This window comes from Labeo rohita, chromosome 16, assembly GCF_022985175.1.
Source record: "Labeo rohita strain BAU-BD-2019 chromosome 16, IGBB_LRoh.1.0, whole genome shotgun sequence".
Taxonomy (NCBI): Eukaryota; Metazoa; Chordata; class Actinopteri; order Cypriniformes; family Cyprinidae; genus Labeo; species Labeo rohita.
Window position 1 is genome coordinate 6126628 of NC_066884.1, and position 13339 is coordinate 6139966.

The window sequence follows — 13339 nt, forward strand, 5'->3', positions numbered from 1 at the left end:
TTCTTAAAATCAAATCAGTATTAGATAAAAAGTAAATTCTCTATTTCAGTAGCAGCAAAATAAAATAAAATAAAATAACATAAAATAAAATAAAAAAAATAGGGGTTATAATTTAGAATTATTATAGGGTTATTTATTATAGGGTTATTATTATTAACTGTAACCATTAAAAAATTCATTACTTGAAATGAAAATTAACTAAAAATTAACTAAAAAAAATAACTAAATCTAAAGTTTAGGTAACTAAACATTTTGTGTAAACTAAAACTGAAGTTAAAAAGTATATAGACATAATAATAAATAAATAAATAAAAATGTATTTATATAAAAACATAAAATAAAATAATATAAAATAGGGGTTATGATTTAGAATTGTTTTAGTTATTTATTATAATTATTAATAATAACTAAAACCATAAAAAATCCCATTACTTAAAATGAAAATTAACTAAAAAAATAAATAAATAAATAATAATAATAAAAAAATAAAACAAAATAAAATAATACCTTATTTTATTTCAGATAGTTGCCATGGCAGCATTTTCATTTAAAGTTAAATTACTAAAACAAAATAAACTAAAATGTAACAAAACTAAACCAAAAGTTAAACCTAAAGTTAAACTAAATATTTTTTGTGTGAAGTAAAACTAAAGTTAAAAGCTATATAAACATGTAAAAGTAAATAAATAAATAAACAAGACAAAAACATAAAATTAATAAAACTTTAAAATTAAACTGAAAACTTAAAATAAATATAAATAACATAAATAAAATAAAAATAAAAATAAAATAAAATAAAATAAATAAAATAGGGGTTATAATTTAGAATTATTATAGCTATTATTTATTATAGGGTTATTATTGTTAACTAAAATTAAAACTTTAACCAAAATTCTATCACTTGAAATGAAAATTAAAAAAAAATAAATAAATAAAAATAAATATATACAAAAAATATACCTTATTTTATTTCAGATAGTTGTCCCAAGGCAGCATTTTCATTTAAAGCTGAAGTACTAAGACAAAATAAACTAAAATCAAGAACTAAACCTAAAGTTAAAACTGAAGTTTATTTTCTGTGAACTAAACGTTGAAAACTATATAGACATAAAATGAAAATATAAAAATGACAAAAACAACAAAATTACTCAAACTTTAAAATTACATTGAAAACAGAAAATATAAAAATGAAAACAAGAACTATAATAATATAGCAGTGATACTAAAATAACACTGCCACCATTTTTGGTAAATTTGGGTGTAAAAATACCAGGTTTTTTTTTACCATGATTGTGACCTTCAAGGGCGTTTTTAAGCTCTGGTTAAACCTGATTATATTACATGAATACTAACAGTAGCTTGATTTCATCCAAAGTGTAATTTAGGAACATATTTCTTGGATCAGGTCTTTGCTCACCATTGCAGTGGGTTTCTGTGGTTAAGATAAGAGCACATACTGTATCTCATATATTTCTGTCTTTCTGAATGCGTTAGTGTTTTTTGTTAGATCAGCTTTCACTTGTGGATTAAAACTTGAAACAGGATATTCGGCTGAGTTGTGACCCTTTCACCCGGTGTTTTGATCTGAAGTGACATAGACCTCGTTCTCTTGAGACATTTAATCATAAGGAAGCTGAAGCTACAGTTCTGAGAAAAGCTGCAGGACCTTTCGGTGTGGGGGAGAGTGTAACTAGCTGCAAATGTTAGTTTAAAGAGGGTCTATTACATAACTAACTGTGGCGATATAAAGAGCCCAAGCTGAAAGTTAATAAAATTCAAATACGCTCATCTGGTGCTCTGCGATTGACCTGCTCTGTGTTTGCTTTAGCGGGAAGCGTTTTGTTTTAGCCTGTACTGTGGGTGGTGAGTTTCTTATCTGCCTGAAGCAAAGCCCTCGTGTGCTGCTGTTTGACCCCACCTGGTATTTTCTCATGATCTGTGTTTATACTGTCAGCTGCTGCAGGCGGCTTTGAGATTACACGTCATCAGTTTACATACAAGTGTTTCCTTCAAATCAAAGGAGCCTTCGATGAGGCACAAGCGGTTATTATACCTAATTTTATAATAATAAAAATAATTTTAATACTAATTGCAATATGATATAACAGCAAAAACCAATAAGGTATTAGATACAATTTAATTATATAAGCAGTAAAATTATTATTAATTAATATAATGACATGTTCCACTCAATCTTTCTTCAAATATAAAGTGTAAAGTTATAAAAAAAAATTCTAAATTATTATTAAATGTCAATACAAAAATCCTAAAAATAGCCTTTATTTTGATTTTATGACTTATAAAATATCCAAAAATATGACTCAAACATTTCAAAATATTGTAAAAATATACAAACAGAAATACAATATTATTTATTTACATTATACTCGTATATAGGTTTCAAAATATTAATGTAATATTAAAATCTTAAATAATTGAATTTTATATAAATATATACATTTAATATATATATATATATATATATATATATGTTTTATATAATATTCTATATATGCATTTAATATTAATAATTAGCAGTTAAATAAAAATATTATACAATACTGTTATTATTAAATAAAGTAATAAATATTTAAACATAAAATGTATTTATGTGTGTTTGTAAAATACAAAATATATACATTTTATATAAAAAATTAATAATTTTAAATATAAATTACTAATATAAATAAAATAACTATAAATATTTCAAGGTACATATTTAAATATATTAAATATATCATAATATATATATATATATATATATATATATATATATATATATATGTATACACACACACACACACACACATATATATATATATATACACATTTAATACATAAAATACTATTATTAAATAGTAACAATATAAATATTATATATATATATATATATATATATATATACACACACACACACTTTTGTAATGTATTGTTTTCATATTATATAAATATATATTTAATTCTTTATATTTTTATATTGAATTAATATTTACTATAATTAAAAATATTATAAAATAATATTGTTAAATAAAATAACAACTAGAATAACTTACTATAAATTAGTAAGTAAAATTACTAATATTAAATAAAATAACTATATTTCAAGGTACATATTTAAATATATTAAATATATCATAAAAAAGTATATATATAGTAACAATAAAGTAACAATATAAATATTACATTTATATATATATATATATATATACATACACACACACACACACACACACACTTTTGGAATGTATATTTTTTCATATTATATAAATATATATTTAATTTTTTATATTAATTTATATAATTTTTTTATATTTATATATTAAATTAATATTTACTATAATTAAAAATATGATCAAATAATATTGTTAAATAAAATAACAACTAGAATAACTAGAATAGTGAAAAAGAAAATACGAAAAACAAAAATTATGAGCAATAGAACAAATAAAAAAGTAAATAATATTTGTTCTTTACTGAATAAAGGTACAGTTTTCTTTTAACTGAATAAAGGTACAATTCATTTTAGTATTGACTTGTATTGGAGTGAGCCATATTGAGAAAATAAAGAATCTATCATTGAAAAAACGATTTTAATCAACGACTAATCTGAATATTGAGCATGTGTGTGTCTGTGGTGGTCACGGCCCTGCTCTTGTTTCTTGTCACAACAACATCCTGAGTATCGACTAGAAATTGCTTCACCAAGGTTAGACTCATTCAACACTTGGGTTCGCCGGTCTAAAAACAGAAGCCCTGCTGTCTCATGCAGTTCACTGTAGTAACTTCCCTCCTGTTCAGGTCACATGACCAGCTCACAGCTCTTTGGTAAATAATGCAAGAGTCCAGTATGAAACACACTGGCTCTTTTGTCGGGACTTGCTCGGATGACACAAAAGCAAGGCCAGAGAAGACTCAACAGGATGAAACTAGATCCGGCCCTCTCTTGATTCTTTAATGACAGTGGCAGGATGCATATGCGCAGGTCAAAATGTGTTTGCAGTCATCGCCGTGCAACTTCCTCGTGTGCGTTTCTGGGTGTAACGTAAAAAGACGGGGTGGAGAGGAGGGGGGATAATTGTTTAGCTAAAAACAACCTCAGCTGACCCAGTTTGTCTACAGAGCACTCATTATGTCCCCTGAATTGTGCACCGTGGGCCACATGCAGCGCCGTGTGTCACCGAAACGGCTGCGGGAAAATGCCGCCACGGCATCGACTGAACCTCTCGACAACAGGGCAGAAATGATTGACCGATTTCTATTAAGCTCCATTGTGATCATCAGCGGCGAGCGCTCTGTGACGGTCACGGTGTGCTTTCCATTGGCAGAGAAAAAGGAAAAGTTGGTCGATGCGGTAATAGATGAGAACACAAGAACAGAGATAAAAGAGAGCGAGACGAGGTATTCATGGAGAAGGCAGAAACAATAGGTCTCTGTAAATAGCTCCCCTGTGATGTATTTACGACCTGTTTCGGTGAGAACGCAGCCTGCCTGGGACATATAAGGATTTTAATGTTTGGGAGGCAGCTGTATTAGCAGGGGAGAACACTGTGATATTTTTTTACATTTTCCTTAATAACTCATGTTTTAACTGCCATGTTTTTGTATAAGAAACATATATACACTTATTGTAAAGTGTACGACTTTTCTATTCAGGGTTATTATCATGAACTAGAGCCATTAAAAAAAATATTTTAATACTAGGGGGAAAAAATTAAGTAATAAAATAAAATAAAATAAAATAAAATAAAATAAAATAAAATAAAATAAAATAAAATAAAATAAAATAAAATAAAATAAAATAAAATAAAATAAAATAAAATAAAATAATAAACGATACAACATTTCTAATTTTTATTTAGTTTAAGTACTAAAATAACTGTCATTAAAATAAACTATAGACATTTTAAAAATAATAAAAATGACAAACTATACAACAAAATTACTAAAACTGTAAAATTAAAATGAAAATATAAAAATAAAATCAATTTCAAAACTACTCCAGTCTTATTTTCTGCTAGAAAAAAAACATGAAAAACTTGAATAAATATATAGACATATTTAAAAAAAATCTCAAATTACACAACAAAATACTAAAACTTTAACTAAAATGAAAATAAAGAATATAAAAAAAATTAATTTAATTAAAAACTTTTCCAGTCTTCAGTGTCACATGATCCTTCAGAAATCATTATTTTCTGCTCAAAAAATAAACAAACAAACAAACAAACAAACAAATAAATAAATAAAATAAAACGATTAAATATATAGACATATTTTTAAAATAATAATAATAATAATAATAAATACAAACAAAATTACTAAAACTTTAACTAAAATTAAAATGAAAATAAAGAATATAAAAATAAAATCTAATTCAAAACTACTCCAGCCTTCTGTCACATGATTGTTCAGAAATCATTATTTTCTGCTCAAAAAATAAATAAATAAAATAAAACTTGATTAAATATATAGATATATTTTAAAAAAAAAAAAATAAATAAATAAAAATACAAATTACACAACAAAATTACTAAAACTTTAACTAAAATTAAAATGAAAATAAAGAATATAAAAATAAAATCTAATTCAAAACTACTTCAGCCTTCTGTCACATGATCGTTCAGAAATCATTATTTTCAGCTCAAAAATAAATAAATAAATAAAAAATAAAAATACAAATTACACAACAAAATTACTAAAACTTTAACTAAAATTAAAATGAAAATACAGAATATAAAAAAAAATAAAAATTCTTATTTTTATTCATGTTGAAAATAGTTGTCCTGCTTAATATTTTTGTGGAAACCATGTTTCCACAAACAAAACAAAAACAAACAAAAAAAATTTAAAAACAAAACAAAACAAACAAAAGGCATTTATTTTAAATAGAAACCTCTTGTAACATTATAAATGTCTTCTCACTTTTTACCAATGTAATGCATCCTTGACTATGAATATATATATATATGTATTTCTCCTTTAACAAAAAAAAAAAAAAAACAAAAACATACATTTGTATGGTTGGAAGCAACACAAAAATGATATAAACTCAAGAAACAATATAAATCTCAAAAAACAGTAATTTTAATTATAATAACAGAATAATAACATCAAACAACGGTAATTAAAATTGTATTATTATTGCTTCAAAATGGTTTTTCTCCTCCATATGGTACTCATTCTTTAATTCATTTCAGGAATAAAATTTGTTTACAGCCCTTTAAAATCCCAAGCAGCATTATAATAATTTGAAAACTACATTTTTTATCTAGATATTTTAATGAAATGTTTATTGCATATTTTAAAGAAACAAAATTTGCATAATAATTGTGTTGCCCCGTGTTTTATTAGCAGGTGTCATGCATTGCTTTTTAATGAAGATCTCTTTTCAGATTGACTATGAAATTATGGTTATTTTACATGCAAAGTTGTTGAGCCGTGGATTTAATGGAAATGTTGCCAATCTTGAAGCCAGTCCAGTCATGAAATAAACATAATAATTGCCCTGACCTCTGTTCATATCTTAATCTTGATCATGGTCTGTATAAGTGTTATGAGCCTGTTTGTGACTGGAAAATGTTGTTTGTTTACAATTACCTTGTGTTACAATTGCCTCCAATCTCCCCTACTAAGAGGCAGAGAGGATAGTAAACACACAGAGCAGCTGATATTGTCTTGGGAAATTCTATAGAGGTTTTCTTGTTCCCCTCCCCCGAGGCTAACACTAGTGAATAGAGCGGCTCAAAGCGTTTGACTGAGTAAGAGAGTAAGAGCGTGTGGAGGGAGGAAGGGCAGCATGACATGACAGCATGTCCTGTTTCCTGTGTTTGTCCACACTTATTATGCACTTCCTGCTGGCCGAGAAAAGCCTTGGAAACTCACAGCTGGTTTAACCTAAAGGTAAAACTCAAAGTTTCCAAATGTACCCAAGAGTGTGAATTTCGCAATGTGATATAACAGCATCTGCATTAATGAGCTGTTAAGGTTCATTCCAGAGCTGACTCAGACAGGATTGGTCATGGTATGAAAATTAAGGAGTTTTACACCTTGCGTTACATAAATACAAAAAAAGGACTCAGTATAGCAATGCATGTATCACTATTATCGTCTTATATAACCTGGGATTACAGATTTTTCAAAACATCCAACCCTACAGTGAGTTAAAAAAAAAAAACGGACATGCAATTTATCTGTTTATGAATGGTAAGCAACCTAGCAACTGCATAGCAATAAAAACACACCAAACTCTCAACATAATTAAAAAAAAAAAAACCTTCAGAACACTCAAAAAATGCTTAGAAAAACAGTGCACAAAACAGTATACGATACTCTACAAAACACCCTACAAACATCTTAGCAACCACCTAGAATGTATAACATTCTAGAAACCACTTAAAACATTCTAGCAACTGCATAGCAACACACTATTTAAAACACTGTATAACAACACCTCGGTAACCACCCAGAATGCATAACATTCTAAAAAGCACTAAAACACCTTAGCAACTGTATAGCAACACACTATTTAAAACACTGTATAGCAACACCTCGGTAACCACCCAGAATGCATAACATTCTAAAAAGTACTAAAACAACCTAGCAACTGCATAGCAACACACTATTTAAAACACTGTATAGCAACACCTCGGTAACCACCCAGAATGCATAACATTCTAAAACGCACTGCAACACCCTAGCAACTGCATAGCAACACACTATTTAAAACACTGTATAGCAACACCTCGGTAACCACCCAGAATGCATAACATTCTAAAACAACCTACTGCATAGCAACACCCTGGCAACTGCATAGCAACACACTATTTAAAACACTCTACAAACTGCATAGCAACACCTTAGCAACCACCCAGAATGCATAACATTCTAGAAACCACTCAAAACATTCTAGCAACTGCATAGCAACACACTATTTAAAACACTGTATAGCAACACCTTGGTAACCACCCAAAATGCTTAACATTCTAAAAACCACTTAGAACACCCACAACCCAGAAACCCCCCATAATGCATAGCAATCTATATTGCAACATGCTAAAAATTTACAACACTCTAGCATTTACAACCCACCATTTAATACGCCATACAAACTGCATAGCAGCACGTTGGCAACCACCCAACACCTTGGCAACATGCTAGAAACCACTTAGAACACTTTAGCAACTGCTTAGCAACAGAAACAAACCAGAAACTACCCAGAATGCATAGCATCACTCTTTCTGCAGAAAAATCTAAAGACCCTGTTTATGTTATTATATACCTGTTACATTTATTCTCAAATGAGATGGAGCTTCAGGTGCATATGGCTTAAAATAAAATAAAATAAAATAAAAATAATAATCCCCAGCAGAAAAGACTGAGCTCAAGGAATATTTTTTTTTTATCCGAGTTTCAGTTCAGTTTAGACTAATATAAGACCATGTGGTTCACCTGTGGCGGCGGCTCACAGATTCAGCTATTTTTACTTTCTAAAACATGGAACCTGGCTGTTTCATTATATATAAACAACACTACAGCACAGCAAACAGGCTGCACGCCATGCACGTCGCCATCTTTGTGTCAGTATGTGCTTACGGTTGAGTGTCCCGTTTAGATAAACAGGTGTTGCCCTTAGTTTTATTAGCAGGCTTTTGTCATGTCGTACGTAGCCATTTGAAGAAGATCTCTTTTAAGATCGACAATAACATGATGTCCGTTTTATGTACAACCTTGTTGAACAGTAGATTTGATGGGAAGGTTGCCATTCTTGAAATCTGAAGCCGATACATTCATGAGTATTTATTATTAACTCCTGTTTCATTCATTGCATTAAACTTCACCAAACAGGTTTAGCAGCATAGTCCACACTTATAAGACTTATGAGAACCAGTCAGATTTTCCTCAAAATCAAAATAAAAACTGTGCATAAAGAAAAGGAGACCTACTTTTTGGACCATTACGATTTTTGCACTGACATTATTTACATGGCAAAATAGGATATTTCATTCTATAAAAAAATGGCCTGGTTTCACAGACAGGGCACTTAGTTCACTTAGGACATTGAAGTAATTTTTATAAACATGCCTTAGAAAAAAAAAAACATTACTGGTGTGCATCTTGAGAAAAAACAAGGGCACTGACCTATTTTAAGATCAATCAGTGCAAGTTTCTTTCAGTTGAAACAGCTCATACTTACATTTTAGTCTTAAGCCTGGTCTGTGAAACTACACACGTATACTGTGTGTGTGTCCGTCATACTTTATGTGAATTTTTTACATTATTCATATAACAAGAACATTAAAATCTATAAATATTATAAATTATATTATATTATATTATATTATATTTTTATTGATACTGATATATTTTTTAAATATTATATAAGGACATTAAAATCTATAAATATTATAAATAAATAAATAATATTATATTATATTGCATTTTTATTGATACTGATATATTTTTGTAAAACATTAACATTTTCATGAAATTTGATATATTTTTTGAAATACTTTGGATATTTTGGAATCGTATTTTTAAAATAATATTTTCCTCCACAATCAAAATAAGAATATTTAGGTAAACCTTTATGTGACTTTTTAGATATTTTTTAATGACAAATAAGGATTTTTTTATATATAAATATTATAATATAAATAAATAATGTATTACATTTTTATTATATTACATATTTTTGAAATATTTTGGATATTTTTGAATCATATTTTCCTCCAAAATCAAAATTAGAAAATTTACAAAATGAAGTAAAAGCTGTTTTGAGGATTTTTGCATTGGCATTTGAATGAATGAATAAATGAATGAATGAATGAATGAAGTAATTAATTAATTAATTAATTAATTAATGACTATGGATAGGGAGATAGCTTTTTTTCAGTATTATATAAATATTATTATATAAATATTATATAAAATAATATCACAATGTATAATGTCAACAAAACAATATCACAATGCAAAAAATTCTTAATGGTCCTAAAATAGACTTTAGTTAAAGAAAAATCTATCTATTTTGACTTTAAATTATGAGCTGGAGGTTTTGTGAGATTCACCCATAAACGAATGAAGGAGAAAGAGAGAGATTGTGTGCGAGTCTGTAACAGGAGCGCCCTTGTGACGTGTGCATGACTGTGTGTGTGTGTATGTGAGTGTATGTGTGTGTGGAGGGGGTTGGCCTAGCGACAAGCTCAGGTGTGTTTGCACGGCTCCATAACAGAGAGAGTGAGATTTGAGCGGGGAAGACAGATAGACTATGAATCTCGCTGAATGAAATCAACACCCCTCTGAAAGCAGCAGCAAGAAAAATAGATTAAATCGAACAGATGAAAAGGCCTGAAGGAGATGGAGTTCTCCGGCAAACTCTAAGGATTTCCAGGAAGTTGGCAGATCTCTGCCTGTCTGGACTCGCTGAGTTGAAGGTAGTGTTTTTCCTTGAGTTGTTTTTCAATTTGCGGCACACACAACACTGAATGGTTTTAAGGAAATGATCTGCATCTGTGGTAATGTTTTGGTTTGCTTAGGGTTATGGCTTTTCTCAAGGCTTATATTATAAAGTATCTTGTGTGCTTTGAAACTAATTTAGCATTTCATGCTCAGGCAAAATAGGAGCTTTTTGAGTAAAGACTTTAAATTTGTGTTCAAGTTTGAACATTGGTCTGAGAGAGTGACTGATGTGTATCAATCTGCTGGAAACCATATGGACGTGTCAGACAGTTACTCATAACTGTGTCACCAGGTTTGTTTTTGGCCTGTTGCCTCATGCATTTTTAATGTCGGAAAATCTCTGTCAAATGAGTTGAGTAAATCAAAAGCATTCTAATACATAATATGTATAATAATATGTAAATGTGATGCCTTATCAGAGAGTTTAGAGTGTCAAACCCGACACAACTGCCATTGTGCAATCCTACCTTGCTTTAAATGCAGCCATTGTTAGGATAGAAAGTGGAGCTTTATAGTAAAGTTTAATATCTGAGCTGATATTTAGCCATTTTGAGATAAGGGTCAAGGTTAGGGTTACCAATCAATGTACATTCTGACCAGCTCAACCAATAGGGCGAGTTTGGGGCGGGACTATGCATTTGTCCAAACAAATGGCAACATGGGAAGTGTTCAGGAAACCTGCTGGAAAACAGTTAGTTTTAACTTTTGTAATTGTTTAATCTCAATGATTAATGTTTGCATATATGCATTGAAACATGTTTATTTTCAAAATGTATGATGCACTTATATTTTTCTGTCTGTGTTCTTTTAGGGGGAGCCGTCCCCGATGAAGACCACATGGTACTGTCCGCTGAACCTGGTAAGACTGGATCTTTTTTCTGCCAACAGAAATGCTTCTTTCAAACAGTCTGTGTCAGGTGCAGCAGAAAGTGATTTTCTTAATGTACTATGTGGTGAAGTAGTTGAAAGATGGATACCTTCTGATGCATATTGCACACAAACTGGCAAACACTATCTGAAAATTAGCTGTTCCAATCTGATTGGCTGGCAGCAATTTAATATACAGCAGCTCAGGTGCACTAGTCTTCCTGGAAACAAAATCATGCTTATTTAGGGTGCCCATCTGATAAAATGAGTGCTTTTTTTATGATTTAAACATTTGCCAGGTTAATGGCATCAGAGTTTGAAATTAACAAATTATTGAGAAAATTTTAGTTTTCATTTTTGTTTTTTAAATTTTCACTATTTAAAATGTTTGGGGTCAGTAATATGTTTTGTTAAAATCATTTAATAATTTTAGTCAGCAAGAATGTGTTTAACTGATCAAAAGTGACGTTAAAAATTTTTACAATGTTGCAAAAATATTCAATGTTACCAAATGATTCTAAAAAATGTTTCTTGAGCAGCAAATCAGCATATTAGAATGATTTCCGAAGGTTCATGTGACACTAAAGCCTGGAGTAATGATGCTGAAAATTGAGCTTTGCATTCAGATATATTACATTTTAAATAGTGAAATAATAATAAAATAGAACAGCTTTTTAAAATTGTAATAATATTACACAATATTAATGTTTTTACTGTATTTTTAATTAAATAAATGCAGTCTTGGTGAATGCAGACTTCTTTAAAAACATTAAAAACATTATTGATCCTATACTTTTGAAGATTTTTAATATTTTTTAAACAAGTCTACCAAGCCTGGATTTATTTGATCCAAAATGCAGCAAAATCAGCAATATTGTGAAATATTTTTACTATCTATCTTCTATTTGAATATATTTTAAAATGTAATTAATTACTGTGATCAAAGCTACATTTCAGCATTATTACTCCATTCTTCAGTTTCACATGATCCTTCAGAAATCATTCTAATATGCTGATTTGCTGTTCAAGAAACATTTATTATTATTATCATTATTATCAATATTTAAAACAGTTGAGTATATTTTTTTCAGGATTCTTTGATGAATAGAAAGAACCAAAGATCAGCATTTATCTGAAATAAAAAGCTTTTGGAACATTATACACTATACCATCTTGGAGTCAGTAAAATTGGAACAGATTATTAAAATTAATACTTTTATTTAGCAAGGATGCTAATTGAACAAAAATAATTTTACAAAAGATTTCTATTTCAGATAAATGCTGTTTATCTAAACTTTCTATTCATCAAAGAAATCTAAAAAAAAAAAATCCTACTCAGCTGTTATAATAATAATAATAATAAACATAAAACTCAACATAATTATAATATTAAATGTTTCTTGAGCAGCAAATCAGCATATTAGAATGATTTCTGAAGGATCATGTGACACTAAAGACTGGAGTAATGATGCTAAAAATTCAGCTTTGAAATTACAGGAATAAATGATGTTTTAAAATATATTAAAATAGAAAACAGCTTTTTTAAGTAGTAAAACTATTTCAAAATTGTACTGTTTTTGCTGCACTTTGGATCAAATAAGTGCAGGCTTGGTGAGTAGAAGAGACTTAAAAATCTTACTGTTCAAACTTTTGACTGGTAGTGTATGTCTGTGCAACACAGATTATTTCTTAGTAAGTTTTTACTAAATTATGTTTGGTTTCTGCTCAACTGATTGTGAATTGACAGTGTTATGCATTTATATAAAATACTACAAAAATGTACATAAAAGCTAAAACTGTGATTGGTTACTTTCGATGTTAATGGAGTGGGTGGGTCTTAGCCAAAATAAACTGAAGCAAACTTTATGATACTTTAGGTATAGTTCACCCAAAAATGAAAATTCTGTCAATAATTACTCACCCTCAAGACCTTCGTTCATCTTCGGAACACAAATTAAAATATTTCTGATGAAATCTGAGAGCTTTCTGATCCTGCATAGACAGCAACAAAGCT

General features: G+C 28.9%; 1 protein-coding gene across 3 annotated transcripts in view; it reads left to right on the top strand.

Annotated features, from left to right (window-relative positions):
* Positions 1–13339, top strand: part of rgl2 (ral guanine nucleotide dissociation stimulator-like 2) — a 32160-nt gene that overhangs the window by 1404 nt on the left and 17417 nt on the right. For 2 of the 3 annotated variants that reach the window (XM_051131247.1, XM_051131248.1), the window contains exon 3: positions 11270–11317. In XM_051131247.1, the coding sequence (XP_050987204.1) occupies positions 11270–11317 (48 nt within the window). Of the gene's footprint in view, positions 1–10033; positions 10434–11269; positions 11318–13339 lie in introns of those variants that run through there. The other variant, XM_051131249.1, reaches the window with a different exon arrangement.